At 35.3% G+C, this 23,180-nt stretch overlaps 1 protein-coding gene across 3 annotated transcripts in view; it reads right to left on the bottom strand.

The window, feature by feature from the left end:
- Positions 1-609: 609 nt before the first annotated feature.
- Positions 610-23,180, bottom strand: part of LOC125867011 (protein NRT1/ PTR FAMILY 1.2-like) — a 31,306-nt gene continuing 8,735 nt past the window's right edge. Inside the window, exons 1-4 of one of the 3 annotated variants that reach the window (XM_049547430.1) lie at positions 2,717-2,853; positions 2,424-2,641; positions 1,734-2,290; positions 610-1,574 (exon numbers count right to left, since the gene is read on the bottom strand). In XM_049547430.1, the coding sequence (XP_049403387.1) occupies positions 677-1,574; positions 1,734-2,290; positions 2,424-2,641; positions 2,717-2,795 (1,752 nt within the window). In that variant the 5' untranslated portion in view covers positions 2,796-2,853 and the 3' untranslated portion in view covers positions 610-676. Of the gene's footprint in view, positions 1,575-1,733; positions 2,291-2,423; positions 2,642-2,716; positions 2,854-23,180 lie in introns of those variants that run through there. The other 2 variants (XM_049547428.1, XM_049547431.1) reach the window with 2 other exon arrangements.

Consider the following 23,180-nt stretch of genomic DNA (forward strand, 5'->3'; position numbering starts at 1 on the left):
TTTTTGAACATTTTTACCCTTTTAATTTTAATATCTTTTAATTAAAAAATGGAAAAAAGAACAGTTTATTTTAAAATAAAAAATATATTATAGACTTTTTAATTTTCTGATCATTTAGCATTACCCTTTAAAATTAGTTTTGAAAAAAGTTGCGTATGTTTTTTTTTTTTTAAAAAGTAAAATACATTAAATAAACTCGCCGCTACAGCAATTTTATGACTTTTTTTTTATAGAACTCGTTGCTCTAACAGTTATTTTGTTAATAAAAATGTTTAACATTTCTCATTGGACGTTGTTAACGGCTGTTAAAATCATAAAGGATCTCGCTCCCTCATAAGTGAATTTTCCATTTTGGTTTTTAAAAAAATTGGGTGGTGCTTTATGCATTTTGGAGCAAACAATTGCCATTTTGGATCCGGACTCTAATACATTTCCTTAAAGAGTCATCTCGAATATTTCATAAACTCTTGAAATATTCATAAACAAATCAAGGTGTGACCAGACTCTTCTTGACAATCAAATACTTAGAAAAGATCCACAAAATCGTTTTTGTATGGAGATAAATAAAAAATCAGAAAGAAGAATCAAGAAAATAATAGAATTGTTCCCACATTGTTTATTAATAATAAAATAATTAGTAATAATTGTATCATTCAAAATGCAGTACAACATAACATCAAGATTCATGTAAGAGTCTATAATCACATTCTTTATCTTCTGCCACATGATATAACCTACTGCTCCCATCATTGAGAGATTCATAAAATCGGCAGACGACCAGAAAATATAAGAAGTTGATAAAACTCAAGAAAGAAAGCAACCAGAAAAAGTAATCAATGTGACCCTTATTAATGTTGCTCGAAAGCCAGCTTGTTTTACCACCGGTTGATGAAAGCCAATCCACACCACTCACCAGAATACTTCCAATCAAACTCGACACAGCAGTCCCAACAGTGTACATAGATGACGCGATGCTGGACATGCTTTTGGGAAATAAAGCGTAGAAAAACTCAACCTGTCCAACTGCATGGGTAGCCTCAGCCACACCAAGTAGTGCATATTGTGGCACGAACCATATAGCAGACATGTTCACTAAAGCATTTGGGTCGTCCTCATGCCCTTCCTCTATTGCCCTTTGTCGTCTTATGCTTTCTGTTATTGCTGACAATGCAATAGACATACCAGAGGATATTAAGCCAATCCCCATTCGGGTGATAGGACTTAACCCTCTTGGTTGTCCTGTATATTTTGATAGCAAAGGGACCAAAACACGGTCGTAGAAAGCAATCCAGATTGTTAAAGCAGCAATCATAAACACACTGAATGATGCTGCTGGTACTTCAAAGTGAGGAAGGATGTGTCTATCCATTGTCTTGGTTTGAAGCAAGGAAAATGAAAAGACATTTATATCCACAAAGATCATGAAACAGGTGGACCACATAGGAAGTGCTTTAATAAGAGCCTTTAGTGATTCAACTTGTTCCACACTACAGAGATTCCATGGATTTGAAGCTGATCCATCAGGATTCAAATCTCGTTGAGGATCTTCGATTATGCAAGCTCTATTTAAACACCTATAACATACAATAAAACTTAATTACGATGAACTGCAATATCATATATCACTGAAAAAAGGAGAAAAGTTTTGTGATTAACAAATCATAAAATCTTAAATTCAATTAATATTGACAATAGAAGTGCCATTATATTGGTGAAAAGATGGAGACACTGACCTGAAGTCCTTTGATGGAGGCAAGACGTCTGATTCAAGTGGCCAACGATAGAATTCATCACAATCACTCAATGGATGACGGGTATTTCTTTTCCTAAAAGCTGCTACAGCTGCTTGAAACAATCCTATGACCAAGTTTTCTGTAGTTTTAGCTTTCACTTTGATATAAAGAGGAGAACCAATTTGGAACATCAAGACAGACAAAAACATGAGGATAGCAGGGACACCAAAGCCAACTTTCCAACCATAATTATCTTGAATATAAACGATAACGGTAACTGCAAGAATAATTGAAATCCCTGAGCTAGCATAGTACCAATTGAAATAGCTTTCAAGAATCCTCTGGTTGTTGGGGTTCTTTTTATTTTCCAATTGATCAGCACCAAATATTATAGAACAAGGTTCAACAAAACCAGCTCCAATTGACATAAACACAAAAGATGAAAACAGAACAACAAGTTGGAGTGCTGTTACTCCATTACAAACATGTTGGATCTGAGAGCAGGGTGAAGACTTGAGTTGTGGAATCATCGCTGTGAGCCATAGAATAATCATTCCCTGTCGAAGAAAAATGTTAAACTTTGTCAAGGTGAACCCAATTTAGTCTGAACATCACCATTTTCTATAAATAAATAAGAAAAAAAAAAACATTTGCACTAGTGAGATAACAGATCGACATCAAAACACTCACAACAAGAGTGGAGATGGATCCATAGGCAATAGCCCTATACCGACCCAAGTAAAAATCAGCAGTAATTGCCCCAAAAAGAGCCAATCCATTTGAAAGTGCACCCCATAGTCCAAGAATGATAGTACCAGTAGTAGCAGTCATGTTATAATATGTCATCAAGTAGATTATCAAATTTGCTTGTAAACCAAAACTTGCTACCCTTCCAAATGATCCGTTCACTGAAGAAAAAAAATGAAACAATTACTACTTAAACAATGTAAACAAAAAAAAATCAAAACAAAAAAAAGTATTACCAATGATAAAAGGCATGGTTCTTAGACCACCCTTTCTTGGGTTTTCTTCAACTAATAATAATTCTCTTTCACTCTCCATTTTCACTAACACTCTGTTTTTTTTCCTTTTCAGTTTCTTCAACTAATATGTGTACACATTCCTTGCTTTAAATTCGATGATGTAGATTCAGTAAAATGAATGGTCCAGAACTCCATAATATATTAAAATATTTTTCGATAAGATACATAGAATATATTAAAAGATTTTTCTGTTAATTGATAATGGTTATGTTGATAGTTAATGATGATGGAGAATGAACACATAATTATGACAATTATCATTACTTATTGTGTAACGACCTATACTATAGTAATAATTTATGACAGTGAATGAATAATTATTATTTTTGTAAGATGACTGATAATGATGATAATTATCAATAGCGATTAAAAGTTGTTATGCTAATAATTGTAAATGATGATTATTATTAGCTTTGAATTAAGATAAAATTAAAATCGAAGCCACACTATCTATTAATAAAAATATTCTTATTTTTTTTTATATTTTATTTATGATTAGAATATATTTTTCGTCCATTAAAATTTGTTGCAAATACTCTTCGTAGAAGTTTTTAAATAAATATCTTAATAATATAAAAATTATTTAAGATGGGCAATAATGAGGATAGTCTATCATTATACTCTTGTCATTGTTAATTTGACATTAAAAGTGTAACACCCCAGAAAGATTTTGAGCTAATACTTGAACCGTTCTTCGTAGTGAGTGAGATTTTACCAAGGAATTAAAAATTTCTTAAGTGTTAAGGTCACTAGATGTAGCACCTTGAGTTCCAAAAATAATTAAATTGGAAATAGCAAAATTTGAAATTTTGCAAGTTAAGTTAAGTATGAGTTTTGGGTCAACTTCAAACGACCATAACTTCTAACCCAAGATGAGTTAGGTGTGATACCAGATACCGTAGGAAATATCTTTGAATTATCTTTCCAACGCCGCCGATTTTTCTCAGTTTCAATATCGTATGAGGGAGATATGTCCATTCGAAGTTAGGCTGTCTAGATAAGGAAAGTCAAAACCGGATTTTAGAGGGGTATTTTGGTCTTTCCCTTACCCAATCAGATTTAATTCATTTTTAGTAATATTTTAGGGGACTAATCTGATTAGGTTCAGTTTTATAATCCTAGTTTACGCCTAGGGTTTAGTTGAGAGTTCAAGAAGAGAAAAGAAGAGAAAAGAAGAAGAGAGAAGAGGAGAAAAGAGAAAGGATCGAAGCGTTCGTCAAAATTCTTGAGAGTTGTTGCGTATTGTCGCCAAACATATTATGTTTGATCCCTAAGAGGTATGTGAGCTTCCATAGTGTTGGGTTTGTTCACCCACACGCTAAACATATTATTTTCAGCGAATATTTATTCTCAAAAAGTTAAAGGATTTAAGTTCTTGATAGGTGCTCTTGAAGTTCATTCTAAATCTTGTTTGTTGGGGTTTTGATGATATCTTGAGATTAAAGTGATTGTTTTGAGTGGATTAGTGTGTACTTAGGTTGGGGGATTGAATCTAAGGAAAACTTGAGAAAAGAAATCGATTAAAAGTGATTTAGGATAAGAAAACGAGAGACGAAATTCGTCGAACTTGACCTGAGAAAAGGTTGGGGCGGCGCGCCCCAAATGTGCCCAAGGGGCTGAGGTGGTGCCCCTGCAGTGCGCCCATATGCAGTCTCTGAAGTTAGGGGTTGGCGCCCGGAACGTGTCAGGTCGCCTATCCCCACACTTTTTTCCTTCACTCTTTTTGATTCTAATCACTCTAAACTACTTCTAAACACTTAAAAATCATTCATAACATGAATCCTAACCTTGAATTAATAATTCAAATTCAAGAAAAAGTTAAGAGTTGAGTCTTTAGAGTTTTTTCGACCATTTTGAGACAGTCCCTTTGAGTCCTTTTGAAGAGTTTTCTATAATTTCTAGTAACTTTTTTCAAGACTCGAGCAAGTGAGTATGAGATTGAGGAGAATGTATTCATGAGTCTACTTTGTCATCACGAGATCATTCATATCATGAACCATAACTCTTGAATTCATAATTCACATTCATGAGAGAGTTAAGAGTAGAGTTTCAAGAAAGTCTTTGAGTTCAATTGTGAATCCTTTGAGACTCATCATCGGTTTGAGTTAAGTTTTGAGTAAGTATGAGAATGAGAAAAGTCGTATACATAAGTTCCTTATTGATATTTTGACCCTTGCGTCGAGTCGTTCATGCCCATAACTTCCGCATGAACATCATCAGTTGAGTACCTTTGAGAGGAGTAGTATCTTCAAGTTCTAAGTATTGAGTTCCTAATCCCCAATAAGATCATATTTATAATCATGGCACTATTACATGTTACCCATGAAGTTCTTGAGTTGAATTATTCATGCCCATAATTCTGCATGAACCTTACAAGTCGAACAATCTTGAGATGAGAAGTATATTTGAGTCCTTGAGTTGAGTAGTTCATGCTCATAATTCCTCATGAACCCTCTGAGTTGAGCATTCTTGAAATGAGTAGTATTAGTGAAGTTCTTGAGTTCCGTGTATTGAGATCTATCTATGGTTATTGAAAACTTTGCATCGAGTCGTTCACGTTCATAATTCGGCATGAACCATATTTTAAGAAGTCTTTTATAAATGTTTTAACTTTGTTTTAAGACTTAAGATTTGAGTTTAGTAAAGAGTAAAGTTGAAGTTCATTTCTTCAAAAGTATATGGGGACTATGTATTCCCAAAAGAGTTTAAAATGTTTTCACATTTAAATAAGTACGGAAAACTGAGATTTTCAAAAGACCCTTTGAGCTAGTTTTCAATTAATGCTTTCACAATAAGCAAGAGAGGAAACCTTGATTTCCAAGATAGACTGTGAGCTAAGTTTTTGAGCAATTATCTCAAATCACATAAAGAAGTATGTTTTAAACATAAAGAGCTAGTATCATATTTTGGGAGTAGTATTGAGCACCGATATGGGGACGAGCTTGAGTTCAGATAACTCACGTCTCCATAAACCATGTAGCCATCATGGGTAGAAAACGGTCATACTTTTTAGATGAATCCTTTTTGCATAGACTAGTGGATCCACTTAGTAGGTCAGGTCTTATACCTGTGGCAAGGTATAGGATGCGCTGACAGCGTGAAGAAGATCGTTGTATCATCACAATAGTTCTTATGTGATGGTTGTCGGTTAGAGAAACTTCCACAATAGTATTTTGTATTTTTATATACATCAGATTATTTATATTTTTACATACATCTCAGAGTTATATGCATCTTTGCATACACACAGGGTTGGCATCATGTTTTTAAACAGCTTTTCTTTATATTGCACATGTTTTAAATTGCTTTATATTGAAATGAGTTCAGTTATGTTGAGTTGAGTTGAGCCAGGTAAGTTCCTCAGTTTCTTTCAGATTCTTTTCAAGCTTATATTATGCTTTAGAATTCCCCTTACATCCACGTACATTCCACGTACTGAGCCATTTGGCCTGCATCTTCTCATGATGCAGACACAGGTATTCAGGATCATCAATATGAGCTTCGTTGATACATCCGAGAGTTCGAGTTAGCTATGGTGAGCCTCCTTTCTTCCGGAGGATTTCATTTACCTTTCAGTTATATTAGTTGCTAGGATGTCGTGGGTCTTTTCCCGACTTTCATCTTTATCAGTTAGAGGCTTCATAGATAGTTAGTATAGTTGAGAAGTCTATATCATTTATTTTATTAAATGTTTTAAAGACTTAAGTTTCCTATTTTATGGCGAGTGAAATAATTTATTTTATTTGGAGTTTTCTTTTGAGTTAAAGCTTTCTATTTAAGTTTCATGAATATTTATTCAGTTTTTGAGCTTTTGCATGCTTAAGTTAGTCTTCCGCTTGTAGTCAGCCAGGATGAGGGTTCGCTTGGGGACCAACAATAGTTCTTGAGTGTCGGCCACATCCAGGGTGTAGACTCGGGTCGTGACAAAAAGCACAATTTCCAATCAGTCATATGGCACATGCAGAGGTAGAATGGGCAAGGTAACGATGAGGCTTGTCAGTCATTTAAAAATAGTGAGCAACTCACCCCATGTTATATCAAACGATACTCCGTCCATTTTTGTTTGTCATGTTGCGCCTTTCAAAAGTTAATTTGTCTAATTTTCAAAGTTAAATTAAATTACATTAATCCGATATTTTAAACAAAAAATTTAGATAAAGTATACGAAAAGTACTATAAATTGCAATTTTTTGCATATCAATGTGATGAAAATATACATTGTAAAATGTTGGTCAAAGTTTTTATAGTTTGATTCTAAAAAAAGAAACTATGACAATTAAAAGTGAACGTTGGTAGTATTAACTTGAATAACCATTTGATCGGGGAATCTTAATATCTTAGCTGGTTGGTTATCTGAACTCCCGCCTTGTTGGTGAGGATTCCATTCCCCATATTGTAATCTGTCTCCTCCATTTCCACTTCCCCCCACCCAAAAAAAAAGAATGAGCTATTTTGTCATGGATATTTTTTACTTTTTCTATTAGTTTTTGTTTTAGCTCCCCCTCGGGAGCTCCCACATTTGCTTCTTTGATGACTCGAACTCATAACCTTAAGATTGAAAGTGAGATATGCTTACCATCTAAGCAACTCTCTCTTGTTCAAAGCAAACGATTCTTTCGACCTTTTTCTATTAGTTGAATTTCAAAGATTATGCTTGATCATAAAATTTATGAAAATTTTAAAATCTAATTTGTATTTGTAAAATATTTGTAACATCCCACTTTAGAAAGAAAGTAGACATAGAAAGAAACCATTTTTGGAAAGATCAAATTTGGAAAGTTTGGCAAGTTTTGCTAAGTATAAGTTTTGAGTCAACTCCAAACGACCATAACTTTGATGTGTTAGGTGTGATATAAGATATATAATGAAATATATTTGAATTATATTTCCAACGCCCCTAAGTTTGCTCAATTTCGAGTTCATATGAGGGAGATATGCCCATTTGAAGTCAGGATGTCTTGAGAAGGAAAGTCAGAATCGAATTTTTGAGGGGTATTATGGTCTTTTCACTACCCAATTAATTAAATTAGTTTTTGGTAATTAAGTTGGGGTCAAAACTGAATTAGTTCAGTTTACGCTTCATAAAAATTAAGTTAGGGTTTTGAGAGAAGAGAAAAGAAGAGGAGAAAAAACAAGGATTCGTCGCATTCTTGAAGTTAAGCTTGTGGATTTCGCCAAGGGTTGATCCCTACATGGTAAGTGAGATCATATAGCGTTGGGTTATTTCACCCACACGCTAATCATGATTTAATTCAGCGAAATTATGATCTTGAAAGTATAGAATATGAGTTCTTGATGGATTGTCTTGAAGTTTCTATTGGGTTCTTGATTGTTGAAGTTTTTGAGAAGTTCTTAAGTTAGATTCATGAAAGTTGATGTTGTTTTGAGTAGATTCTTGCATATTTTGGTTATGTATTTGAATCTAAGTGTTTGGTGAAGGAACTAATTGAATCTAGAGGGTTTAGAGTTGAAAAAACGAGCAAGAAAAATTGGAGTTTTCTGGGCAGGAGTGTGGGGTGCCGTGCCTCTCAGAGCGCCCCACTTTGGGGTCTGTACTTTGGGCTCTGGGTCACCGCGCTAGCCAATTTTCCCCAACCTAGACTCTGAAGTTTAGTGTGTGGCGCCCGACACCACTTAGTACACCAAGGTCGCCAGATCTTCTACTCTTTCCCAGTTCTTTCCGTTTGAGTTTCCTTGAATCGTACGCATGTTTTATAGTTGATTTATATATTCTAAGGTATGTCTAAACATCATGATATCATCCATGAACATGAATCATAACCTTGAATCCATAAATTCAAACTCAAGGAAAGTTAAGAGCCAAGTTTAGAGAGTTCTTAGAGTCCTATTCAAAAGTCTTTTACAAATGCTTTAAACTTGTTTTAAGACTTGGGTTTTGAGTTGAACAAAAAGTAAAGAGTGAAGTTCATTTCTTCAAAAGAGTATATGGGGACTATGTATTCTCAAAGAGTAAAATGTTTTCACATTTAAACAAGAAAGGAAACATCGATTTCCAAAAGAGTCTTTGAGCTAGTTTTCAGTAGAGAGTAAATGCTTTCACAATTAAGCAAGAGAGAAAACACTGATTTCCTAGAGAGCCTTTGGGCTAGTTTTTGAGTAATTATCTCAAACAACAAAAAGTGTTATGTTTTGAAACATATGAGCTAGTTATATTTTGGAGTAGTATTGAGCACTGATATAGGGGAGAGTTTAGACAACTCCTAGCCCCCATAAACTATGTAGCCATCATGGGTAGAAAAGGGTCGTACTTTTTAGATGATTTTCTTCAGCACAGACTAGTGGATCCACTTAGTAGTCACGTTTTATACCCTCGGCAAGGTATAGGACGACCCTGACAGCGTGAGGCAAAACATTGTATCATCACAATAGCTTTTAAGTGATGGTTGTCGGTTAGAGAAACTCCCACAGAAGTATTTTGTATTCTTATATACACAGTGTTAATTGTATTTTTACATACAAATAGAGTTTATATTGTATCTTTGCATACAAACATTGTTACTATTGTATTTCTCAATACATAGAGTTGTTATCCATGTTTTAAAAGCTTTTCCTTATAATGCATACATATTATTGCTTTACATTGTAATGAATTGAGTTGAGCCATGTATGTTCTTTCAGTTCCTTTCAAGCTTATGTCTTGTTTTAGATTTCCCCTCGCATGCTCGTACATTCAATGTACTGATGTCAGATGGCCTGCATCTTTTATGATGTAGATACAGGTAACCAGGATCTGCATCCAGCACATTGTTGATTCTAGTTGAGCTTTAGAGTTGTTGTTGAGCCTCCTTGCTTCCGGAGGATCCCCTTTTATTACTTTATCATTTTAGTTCATTAGGATGTCATGGTCTTGTCCCGACGTCCATCTCAGTTGTTAGAGGCTTCATAGACAGTTAGTTGATATTAATTCATGAGTCTTTTCATTTCCTTTTCAGTTATGTTGAGACTTGAGTTGCCATTTTAGCCAGATGAATGTTGATCTTTAAATACATTCTAAATTATTCATTGAGACAATTTTAGTATGATTGTATTTTTATACTCTTTTTTATCATGAGTAAGTCTTCTTCTAAGAGTTAAGTCGGGCCAAGGGTTCGCTTGGGGCCAATAATGGTTCTCGAGTGTCAGTCCCACCCGGGGTATAGGCTCAAGGCGTGACAAATTTGGTATCAGAGCACAAAGTTTAAGAGTCCTATGGAGTCTATGAAGCTATGTTTGTAGAGTCCTAATTATCGGTGTGAAGCGCACCATATCTATAATTAGGAGGCTATGACATTTAGGAACTATTGTTATACCGCATTTTAACTCGAGGTCAAAACATGTACAACATATTGGTGATTTCCAAATTTTTAACTAACTTAAGAAGTTGCCACCTAATTATTATGGTGAATTAGGACAACTAAATATTTAACTAAGTAATACTAAAATTGACTTCAATTAAGGTTTACTAACTTAAAAAGATTCTAGGTAAGAGTTCTAGTTATCCTAAAGGAAAGGGGTAAGGCATCCTTTAAGATCTGTTAAAGACGGTTACCGACCAAACTTAGGTTAATTAAATTGAAAAGAAAGAATGCTAAAGATTAAGTAATTGAGTAGCCAAGTTGGAAAACATTATTTATTTTAAAGCTCTTATTATAATTGTATTAGAGTGAAAGATTTAAGGAAGAGTAATTTCTTTAGATCCATTTAGATAAATCCATGACTAAGAATAAGTACTTAAAAAAAAAAAGACACTTGTTCATTGATTGACAAGTACTCTCGTTAGAAAAAGTTTAAGAAAAAAAAAAAGGTTTAGAACAAAATATTTTCTTTGTAAGACATTGCCAAGTTGGAACAAAACTTGAAAAATTAGTGAGTTTAAAGTGATGCAAAATCAAGTGTTTAAAAAGATTTTTTCAAGTGAAGTAATAAAAGCTGAAGTAACTAATAGGTTTATTGCTAGCTAAAGGTACCCAAACCCAAACATCTATATTAAGTTACCTATTTGTGAATTCAAAGATAAGAACATCTTCAAGTCACGTAAACTAGTGTAACATGTAAAGAAAAACATGTAAACAAATAATGAAAAAATGTAAGTAGCCATAATTGACTCCAAGACAGGGCCATTAATTTCGCTTGCAATTTCGAATGGTCAAGTATGTAGTGAAAACTCCATGTGCGGGTATGAGGATAATGTTGAGTCTATGAGACTCGATTTTGCGAGAGTCCTTAATCGGGACTCCATTTTTGTTCCAAAGTATTCATGCAACTAAAGAGAAGATAAATTGAATTAGTAAGATATACGACTTTAAGCAATATAATAAAAATAGATAATACTAATTAAGTAACATCATACATCAAATATAATATTTAACATATAAAGCGTACTAATGCTGAACGGAAAAACTCAAACTAAGATATTAAGACATTTTAAGTAGCCCTTACAAAACACTTGGAAGAAAATAAAAAATCCAACTGTACCAACTAATGAATTAAGCAAAAGGATTTAAAATCTATATTTTATACACATAGAGATAATATCGGAATCTTAGATAACATGCCAAGGATCATGATCTTTCTTACTCTAACAAAAAATAAATAAACAAAATAAAGACATAAAGCAAATTAAAAATAACCCGCATATCATTTCTAAAAATAATCAACAACAAATATCAACTCTTTTTAGCATACTTTTTTTTTTTACAAAAAGAAAAAAAACAAGCCAAAAAATTTCATCATACAAAAGACGTCAGAGGGACATTAACTAACAAGAAAATTGGTTTCAAGTAATATTATCAAGTTGTCTAATACGCCAAGAAACAGAGCTTAAGAGCTATACCAATCTTGAAAATAATTCATTGCCATTATGACTAAACTAAAAAGAATTATTTACTAAACCTGATTTGTCTTTCTAATAAGATATGAAATCGACCCATTAATATCAATTGCAAGGAGATTATCATTATCTAAAGAGATATCACATCAAACAAGATTTGAGATTTCAATATGCCATTACTTGCAATTCTGAAAAGGAACACATATATAATACATACATGTCTGCTAAGGGAAATATAACAGGAAATAAGCTTAACAAAAATTCATATCATATATAACGGAAAACTACATCCCGTATGATTGCAATTACTTCCTAGGAAACGAATAGCTTGCGACAAAAACTTCAAGATTGGTTACCAAATAAAGACATAGGAGGCCATTACATCATAAACAACACTAACTTGACTAAAAATAGAGATTTAAGAACAAAAATAAATCATTTCTTAAACTACAAGATGGTTGAACATGAAAGAAAGAGGACTTTAGATTATTATGAGTCTTGAATGAGCCGAAACACATCTGAAATGTTATTCTTATTATAGCTTAAATGAGCAGAGATTACTACGACATATGTAACATTTTAATATAGTAACAAAGAAAACAGAGAGAACAGGGAATGAATGTACCTGCTATAGGGCAGTGAACAAGGGCGCTTCGATCCAAGGTCAAACTTCGAACAACAACGAACTCGAATAAGCTTCAAAAATAGAGCTTCGTCCAAGATCGGGAGAGAATATAAAGGAAATATTTTAGAACAAAAACAGTAGCTAGCAGTACTCTGGTGCAATGGAAAAAGCTAAAAAGAAGTTGAACATCTGTTCTAGAGGTAAAAAACGAAATCCCCCTAAAGATAGGGTTGAATGCGAGTATTTATAGGCGATTTAGAGTTAGGGCTGTGTTTTTGGGCGGGATTTTGAAATTTCAAATTTTTGAACTTGGTCAATATAACCGTTCAAACTTGAATGACGTGAGTAGTTGAACATAGCAGCCTTCATGCTATTGATATGCATATATCATGAAAATGGGGTAGTTGAGCTCTGTCAATGGTTGACAGACCTAGTTGTTCTTTTTTTTTTTTTCTGAAAATGGGAGGGAAGAAGAGAGATGAGGCAGTTGTTGTTCTCTCAATATTAGGTCCAAATTTGGGCCGAAAAAATTGTTTTTGGGCTCAATTTTTTGGGCTATTTTTGGATATTTTGATATAAAACAATGGCTGAAGCGTTTTGGTCTCTTTTGGAGGCTTTGGACCGAATTGGGCTGAAATGTTGGTCTGATTTGAGGGGTTTTGGGCCGAATTTCTTAGCCTTTTCCTTTCTTCTTTTAAATTATTTTGGGCTTCTTACTTTATAATTAATATAAAATATACCATCAGATGACAACTAATAATTTACGTAATAAAACATCGCTAATATAAAATATATGTGCAAAATATTGACTTAAATTAATTTAATAAATACGAAACTAGAAATAAGATGACGACAATTGATTATTTAAGAAAAGAGGTATAGAAAGTGATAACAATCATCTCGACAATAAACGTATAATTTTAATAGATAAATAGTTGTAATGGTAAAAATAGTTGTGAAAAAGGATTATTTTATATGTTATCAAATTAGAAGCTCGAAAACAATAAATTAGAAGAAAGGAGGGTCAAAAATTGGGTGTCAACAACTACATGTAATGACCTATTGCCGTCATTATAGAAAATCCAACGGGAAAAATTTTGAGCCGGAAAACTTTTTCGTAGTAACTTGAAATTTCCCAACCTAGTCCAGATTTGGACGAAATCGAAGTGAGTAAGGTCTAGGAAAAGCTGGAAATAATTAGGTGATTTAATTATATTTTTGATCACATGAGTAGATATTTAAGACTTTAAAAAACTCGTACAACTTTACGAAATTGAATTTGGATGAGTAGAACTCTCGAAACTGATCTTAGCATGAACGGGTAGTTTCTGAGCGTCGTTGGTTGTATGTGTGTTGTGAATGAGGGTATTGCATTTATTAAATTAGGTCATTGTTCTGTGCAAGCCGCTATGGTGGGAATTTGTGCCGCCAGGGTGGGTCGCTGTAGCGGAGTGGTACCGCTTTAGTGGGACAGTCGCGATTTAAGTCGGAAATAAACCCCAAAACGTCTTTATTATGCAACTTTCGTTCTTGAGAATAAGGAGACGAATCCCAGGAGATTCTTGACAGTTTTCCACCATTCTTAATTCTAAAGGTAAGGTTTTAACTCCTCGAATCCGCTTTTCGATCCATAGATCGTAATCTAGTAGGTAATTATCGATGGGGGAGTATTTTGATCTGGGAATTATGGTGGAAAAAGCCCTAATTTGGATATTGGGATCATGGGTTTGATCCAGGGTTGATAAAATTGTTGGTAATTCTGGAAATTAGTTATTATTTGTTGATTCCCGTGTTATATTAATTATTTGTAGACCAAGAACAAGCGGAACGAATTCGGAAAGGGAAGAATCAAATTTCTTAGGGGATTCAAGCTTTGTTCGAGGTAGGTGATGGTTGTGATTTCATGGTATGTGATGTATGTTTGTTTTTACTTCATTATAATACATGTATGTATGTGAATGTTGCATTATTGATCACACTAATTGTAAATGAGGATAGATGAATGATGATGTCATGAATCATGACTTGATTGTATGATTATGAAAATGTACTTTGTGATTGTGATTGTGGCTTGTTGAATAGATCGGCTGTTGCGTTCCGAGACACTAACTTGGATCGGTTGCCACGTTTCGATATAAATATGGGATCGGTTGCCATGTTCCGACATAAATATTAGATCGGATACCACGTACCAGTATGCTAATAGTTTGAGTTTGGGTTCCATGAGAGGACCTTTGACTTGACATAATTGTGTAATTGAGAATTATGAGCATGATCGTTGTTCGTAAATGATATTGATATTGTATATGTTCGGTGTATATATGTTATTATTATGTTGTAATGACTTATGTATGTTGCACTTAGTGGGATAACCGTGTGATCCTACCAGTACACTGTGGTTGTGTACTAATACTGCATTTGCTCTTTCTTTGTTGAAGTACAGTGCAAGGGTAAGCTAGTTCTTCCGGGCTGCCATCAGTTCTCTTTCGTTTAAAGTCCATATTTTCGGACTTAGACTTTCTAGTTAGTATTTCTATGTTAGTTTGGGGTTGTGCCCCTTCTTGTTTAGACTTATGGATCTTTTTAGAGTTTTGGTACATTGACTTTCAGGTTCTAGGTATTACTTCCGCAATGTTAGTTTTGGTTGTTAGACTTTTGTTGGAGTTTATGGGAATTCCCTATATTTTCCTTAGCATTTAAACTTGCTTCTGTAACCTTGAATGCTTTAGTATTTTGATCAAGTTGGTTAGCTAATTAGTATGAATGGTTCTCCCACCGGAGGGTAAGTGTGGGTGCCACGATGATCTGAGTCGTGACACTATCTCACTTCTTTCATACTCATTTCATGCGATAAAGATTATTTCTAAAAAGTTTATTCTAATTCATGCTTGCGCGTGTCTTTTAGATCATGCCTCCACGAAGAGCTGTCAAAGGTCGTCCCGCTAGAAGGAATGTTTAACCACAGGAACAAGGGGTACCAAATGCACCAGAAGTGCAACTCCAAGGAGAAGTCACCAAAGTTGAGTTTCGGGAAGCTATATTGATATTAAGTCAAGAACACCAAAAATCTAGAAATTTGGGATGACTTACGGATGGGGACCTACGCCCCGTAGGTCCATCCACGCCCCGTGGATGGCCTCCGTAGGTCAAGGCCCCAGAGGGTGACCCCCGACCCAAACCACGGACCAGCAGGATGGGGCATTACCCCACCTATAGTCCATAGGTAAGGGGTCGTAGGTCACACTTGCTTGCTGTCCATTTTCGGCCAAGTTGAGGGGTGGTATGGTAAATTCCTAATTAAGTTATTTTAGTTGGGGGATGATTATTATGGGTTTATTAAGATATTTTAAGGGTTTTTAAAGTATTAAAACACATTTACAATTCATTATTTCAAATCCCAAAAATACAAACCTCCCCCCTCCTCTCAAAAGTTCTTTCTCTAGAAACCTTCATTGGAGGTGAAAGATTCAAGCTCTCAAGGTCAAGTCTTCATCTTTTTCAAGTGATTTTCGTGGAGTTCTTCCATAGAAGGTATGGTAGTCTTCATCCTTGACTTAGTTTCTTTCAAGGACCCAATTTCAAAACTGATTTCAAATCTCCAAAGTTCCCCAAAAACCCTAAGTTTTCAATCTATGCATGGGTTCCATTCCAAACAATTTCAAAAGGCATTTATGTTATGAATCATGGATTAATTGATGATTGAATGGTGAATTAAGATGATTTTCCCCTAGAACCCACGTTTTCCCCTAAATTCATAAGTTGTGATTTGTGATTGGGAATTGATTGATCATGAAAGTATGTTGAATTGTTTATGTTTATATTGATATAGATTGTTGAAATTATGTTATTACTCATGCATAATTGTAGTATTTTAAGGTGTATGGGTGAATGTGATCTTTGGCCTTGAAAAGTAAGGTATGAAGGTTATTGTATGATTATGATGTGAAGGATATGCATGTGAATTCAATGATAATATGATGATCATGATTAGAATGTAATAGTGTTGTTGTTGTTGATAGCATATTCTCAATTAACACTCATGAATGATGATGATAGAATATGAAGGGTTTTTTTCTATTTAATGTATATCTTGAATTGGTAGGCTTAGGCATTCTTTTCTTGTATAAATGAAAGTAATGTGGATTGATGTATCTTGAATTGGTAGGCTTAAGGCATCCTTTTCTCGTATTGATGAATGTGACCTTGAATGTTATATCTTGAATTGGTTGGCTTAGGCATCCTCTTCTTGACTAATGAATGTATTTTGACTTAATGAACATGAATCTGTAGACCAATGTTGTTAGCCCTTGCATGATGAGTTCTATGACCTATCCTAATGATGTATCTTGGATCGGTAGGCTTATGGCACCCTTCCATAGATAATGTTAATGAACTTTGGGATCGGTAGGCTGATGGCACCCTTCCATGAATGTTGATGATAAACCTTGAATCGGTGGACCTAGTGTTGGTGGCCCTTTCATGTGTGAAATGATGAACTTGTATCGGTAGACCTAATGTTGATGGCACCTTTCTTGGAAATTCAATGAGCTATCCCTAATGTACCTTGAATCGGTAGACCTAACAGTGGTGAACCTTTCATGTGTAATGTACTTTGGGTCGGTAGACCTAATATTGGTAGCCCTCTCAAGTACAATAATGTTGATGTGAATGAACTACTCTATGGGAATGGAGGCTAAGCACCGAGAGGATATGTTAAGATGGAAACTCTCCCCATGTTTGGCCGAGTTCCAATGAACATCTTCCTATCCCATAACTATGTGTCCACATCAAGCTAAAATGTTACCGGTCCTAACTTAGGCAAGTAGACCACCTCTTTACGGTGTATAGCTATATGACACTGAACTCCATGGTTAGCTCTCATGGTCTATGTGGATTAATGCTTATTCCTATCATATGAGATGTGCACTATGGTTTCTTATGAAGTTCTATGAAGTGTGGGTGGTAGTATGGGATGTCATGCATGCATTGCACAAGTTATAGGCTTTGAGAGGGCTATAATGAGTTCTTTAAGGTCTTAATGACTAATGAATGAAAGTGGTTTAAATGAAGCTAATGAAGAATGTTGACTTAAATGTCTAGTGTAATGATGCATGCTATACTTGGATTGTATTATGAGTTACTTCCTTATTATGACTTATGATATGGTTATGTCTCTTATGTATGAGTATTGTGTAAAAATGGAAAGGATGAATGGTAAGTTCACTTTTGGTGGCCTTAATGTGGTATCTAGTGTGGATGGTGGTATGGGACGCTACTCATACATTGCACAAGGTATGGCTTGGAGTTATTTGAGGTGAAAACTTAATGTAATGAGATGTCATGTATATTGATTATGTTCAAATGTGAATAAATGACTTGTTTGTCGGTTGTGTTTGTATATTATGCCTCTTATACTCATGTTCATGAAGTTTTATCAAAATGACATAAAAGTATGACTTTCAAACAAAATGTCCGTTTTATACATGGTTTTTGCATGGCTATCATACTTGGTACTTAATTGTGCTAATCCATATTTCTCTTATTTTACTACAAGTGTAGGTTCCGGCAAATGAGTTACTTTCTCTCTAGTTCAAGGGCTTGAATTTGAGATTCTCCAAGACTAAGTGGTATGTCCTCATAGATCGAGGACAAGTACTTGTTATCTCATTTTCTTTCATATAAAAGACTATTGTTAGACTTTCGATTGTAAAGGGTCGTGACCCTGCTTTTGTTTTAAGATATTGTTCAGATGGCCATTTGAGACAATAGACTGTCGTTGTTTTAAATGTTTTTCTATTGTATGGATTTAAGGAGAAGTTTTAATTCTGTTCCATTTTCCTTATATCGAATGTAATGAATACTATGAGGCTTGTTTGAGACTTTTTAGAGTCTTGTACGCTGTGTCACTTTCGGGGTATAGACTCGGGTCATGACAAACATGGTATAAGAGCACAAGATTTTGGAAATAGTTTTTAGGATTGATGTCTCACAAGCCACGTCTAGTAGAGTCTTGTTCATCGGTATGAGTCGTGACACATCTATGAGCGAGAGGCTATAGGACGTTAGGAAGCTACACTTCTTTCATTATTCTTGAAGTCGTGCCTTAGAGTTTAGCTATGTAAAAGTCCTTTTCCTAACCCTTCTCTTGTGTTTATAGGATATGAATACAATGGCGAACAGAAGAAGGATGGAAGAGGAGATTGTGAATTAGGGAGTTCCTCCCCAAGGTCCTCAAGGTGACCAAGTTCCTTTAGGCAATCAACTTCCGGTGGATCCCCCGGCCATGACCAATGAGAAAGTTAGTTCGGCTCTTTTGATGATTGCTAAAGTCGTAACTACTCAAGCACAAGTTATGACAGCCCAAGCTACTAGGGGTGTTAATCTGAACCCCAATGTAAGTACTATGGATTCTAGGTTGAGAGACTTTGTGAGGATGAATCCTCTGATTTTTCTTGGTTCCAAAGTGGAAGAGGATCCCCAAGAGTTTTTGGATGAGGACTATAAGATAGTCAATGCTATGGGGGTGACTTCTATAGAAAAAACGGAACTAGCCGCTTATAAATTGAAGGATGTTTCCCAAATTTGGTTCACTCAATGGAAAGGTAATAGGCCGATAGGAGCGAGGCCTATAGATTGAGAATTGTTCAAGGAAGCATTCCTTGGAAGGTTCTTTCCTCGTAAGAAAAAAAAAGGTTAAGATGGAGGAGTTTATCAACCTTAGGCAAGGTAACATGAGTGTTCAAGAGTACTCTTTGAGATTTACCCAATTGTCTAAGTATGCTTCATCTTTGGTGTCTAACCCTAGAGATAAGATGAGTAGGTTTGTTACTGGTGTATCCGACCTAGTTGAAGAAGAGTGTCATACGGCGATTCTCTATGATGACATGAACATTTCTAGACTTATGGTATATGCTCAATCTATTGAGGAGTCCAAACTTAAGAGGAAGAATAAGGAGTTGAAGAGGTCTAGGTCCAATAAGCAAGGTCAACCGAGGTTCAAAAAGAGAGCTCCAAACCAAGATTTTTCAAGCACTCCTAGGGGTAACCAAGAGAGAGGTAGTGGACCTCCATTTTCTAAACCTACTTGCCACAATTGTGGAAAGAAGTATCATGGGAAGTGCCTAGCCAGTACTAGTGGGTGCTATGGTTGTGGAAAAAATGATCACCAAGTGAAAGATTGCCCTACTCTTATGGCCAAAGGAAGGGAGGCCAAGCGAGTTTCTCTTGATGGCCCGGATCCTAATGCTCAAAAGACAAACCGTTTTTATGTGCTTCAAGCTAACAAGGACAAATGAGCTAATCCGAATGAAGGCACCGGTAAGTGATGGTTTCTTATAGTTGTGAATGTTGTGTTAAAGTCCTTATGTTATTTTCATGTTGGCCTTAGTTGGGTTTACTCCTAAGTAGGAGATAATATATTGAATAGTAAGGTTGTTGAGAGTTTCAATATCCTTATCTCTTTCCTTCTGTTCCTATTGAAGTTTGAGACCAAGAGTTCATTGTAGCTTGTTTCATGTGTTGTATTCATGTGTGAATATGTGTTTCCATGGTCTCCTTATATTATGCATGTTCTTTATGAATTTATGTTTAAATGAGAAATTGAGTTTTCATGAATTATGTTCCTCATGTTGATGTTCATTTAGTATGAGTTGTCTATATGCTTCATGAGGTGAATTGTTGAACATGCCTAAATGTGCTTTGTGCTTTTATGAAGAAATTGCAAAATGTGCCTAATGATGTTATGATGAGCATGATGTGAGTTGGAGAAGGTAATTCCTCCAATGAAATGAGAAATGTTGAAGTTATGATGTGTAATGAGTTCGTAGATGTAGTTCCTACTTTCCTGTGTTGCATTGAGCTTATTGATGTGGAGTTGATGTTTCCTCCTAGTTTTGTGCATTGTTTATGATGTTGCATGCATGATGGGCTGCTAGTATTGAGTCGTTAACCCTTAATGTGTTTAAAGTGACATTCGAGAATGAATGTTCCCAAGTTGGAGATAATGTAACTACCCATAAAATGACTAGGTGAAACTAGAGCCTAACTAGTGTGTGTTTGAGTTGTTGTGGGCTTTCATATGGTAGAATGTTGTCCTGAGCTTAGGTTGAGAGGTTTAGGGGTTAAACGTCAAGGTACGACTCCCCAAGGACCACCCAAGGGGTCCTTGAGAAGGACCTTAAGACTAAACCCCAAGACCCCAAGAAAACCAAAAACCTGGAAATTTGGGAAGATCTACAAATAGGGACCTACGCCCCATAGGTACATCCACGCTACGTGGATGGCCTCTGTAGGTCAAGACCCCAAAGGGTGACCCCAAACCCAAACCACAGACCAGCAGGACGGGGTGTCATCCCACCTACGATCCATAGGAAAGGGGTCGTAGGTCAAACCTGCTTGCTGTCCATTTTCGGCCAAGTTGAGGGGTGGTACGGTAAATTCCTACTTAAGTTATTTTAGTTAGGGGACAGTTATTATGGATTTATTAAGATATTTTAAAGTATTAAAACACATTTACAACTCATTATTTCAAAACCTAAAAATACAAACCTCCCCTCTCCTTTCAAAAGTTCTCTCTCTAGAAACCTCCATTTGAGGTGAAGGATTCAAGCTCTCAAGTTTCAAGGCATTTTCGTGGAGTTCTTCCATAGAAGGTATGGTAGTCTTTATCCTTAACTTAGTTTCTTTCAAGGACCCAATTTAAAAATGATTTCAAATCTCCAAAGTTCCCCAAAAACCCTAAGTTTTCAATCTATGCATGTGTTCCATTCCAAACGATTTCAAAAGGCATTTATGTTATGAATCATGGATTAATTGATGATTGAATGGTGAATTAAAATGACTTTCCCTTTGAACCTATGTTTTCCCCCAAATTCTTAAGTTGTGATTTGGGATTGGGAATTGATTGATCATGAAAGTATGTTGAATTGTTTATGTTTATATTGATATAGATTGTTGAAATTATGTTATTACTCATGCCTAATTGTAGTATTTTAAGGTGTGTGGGTGAATGTGATCCTTGGTCTTGAAAAGTAAGGTATGAAGGTTATTGTATGATTATGATGTGAAGGATATGCATGTGAATTCAATGATAATATGATGATCATGATTAGAATGCAATATTGTTGTTGTTGTTGATAGCATATTCTCAATTAACACTCATGAATGATGATGATAGAATGTGAAGGGTTTTCTTCTATGTAATGTATATCTTGAATTGGTAGGCTTAGGCATTCTTTTCTTGTATAAATGAAAGTAATGTGGATTGATGTATCTTGAATTGGTAGGCTTAAGGCATCCTTTTCTTGTATTGATGAATGTGACCTTGAATGTTATATCTTGAATTGGTTGGCTTAGGCATCCTCTTCTTGACTAATGAATGTATTTTGACTTAATGAACATGAATCGGTAGACCAATGTTGGTAGCCCTTGCATGATGAGTTCTATGACTTATCCTAATGACGTATCTTGGATCGGTAGACTTATGGCACCCTTTCATAGATAATGTTAATGAACTTTGGGATCGGTAGGCTAATGGCACCTTTCCATGAATGTTGATGATAAACCTTGAATCTGTAGACTTAGTGTTGGTGGCCCTTTCATGTGTGAAATAATGAACCTTGTATCGGTAGACCTAATGTTGATGGCACCCTTCTTTGAAATTCAATGAGCTATCCCTAATGTACCTTGAATCGACAGACCAACGGTGGTGACCCTTTCATGTGTAATATACTTTGGGTTGGTAGACCTAATATTGGTAGCCCTCTCAAGTACAATAATGTTAATGTGAATGAACTGAACTACTCTATGGGAATGGAGGCTAAGTACCGAGAGGATATGGTAAGATGGAAACTCTCCCCATGTTAGGCCAGGTTCCAATGAACATCTTCCTATTCCATAACTATGTGCCCACATAGGATATTAGCTAGTGGATTCCATCCAAGCTAAAATGTTACCAGTTCTACCTTAGGCAAGTAGACCACCTCTTTATGGTATGGGGTTATATGACACCAGATTCCATGGTTAGCTCTCATAGTCTATGTCGGTTAATGCTTATTCCCATCATGTGAGATGTGCACTATGATTTCTTAAGAAGTTCTATGAAGTGTGGGTGGTAGTATGGGATGTCCTCCATGCATTGCACAAGTTATTGGCAGTGGCGGAGCCACCCAATCTTTAGGGGGGTCATCCGACCCCCCTTCGGCGGAAAATTATATTATTTTTACATAGTTAAAATATTTTTTTTATGTATATATAGTAGATGTTGAACCCCCTTAGACTACTTCATGTGTCTATTTCTTCAGATTTTGAACCTCCTAATTAAAAATTCTGGCTCCGCCACTGGTTATAGGCTTTGAGAGGGCTATAGTGAGTTTTCTAAGGTCTTAATGACTAATGAATAAAAGTGCTCTAAATGAAGCTAATGAAGAATGTTGACTTAAATGTCTAATGTAATGATGCATGCTATACTTGGATTGTATTATGAGTTACTTCCTTATTATGACTTATGAAATAGTTATGTCTCTTATGTATGAGTATTGTGTAAAAATGAAAAGGATGAATGGTAAGTTCACTTTTGGTGGCCTTAATGTGGTATCTAGTGTGGATGGTGGTATGGGACGCTATTCATACATTGCACAAGGTATGACTTGGTGTTATTTGAGGTGAAAGCTTAATGTAATGAAATGTCATGTATGTTGATTATGTTCAAATGTGAAGAAATTACTTGTATGTTGGTTGTGCTTGTATATTATGTCTCTTATACTCATGTTCATGAAGTTTTATCAAAATGACATAAAAGTATGACTTTCAAACAAAATGTCCGTTTTAAGCATTGTTTTTGCATGGATATCATACTTGGTACTTAATTGTGCTAATCCATATTTCTCTTATTTTACTACATGTGTAGGTTCCGGCAAGTGAGTTGCTTTCTCTCTAGTTCAAGGGCTTGG

The sequence above is a fragment of the Solanum stenotomum genome, chromosome 6 (genome assembly GCF_019186545.1).
Source record: "Solanum stenotomum isolate F172 chromosome 6, ASM1918654v1, whole genome shotgun sequence".
NCBI classification, from domain to species: Eukaryota; Viridiplantae; Streptophyta; class Magnoliopsida; order Solanales; family Solanaceae; genus Solanum; species Solanum stenotomum.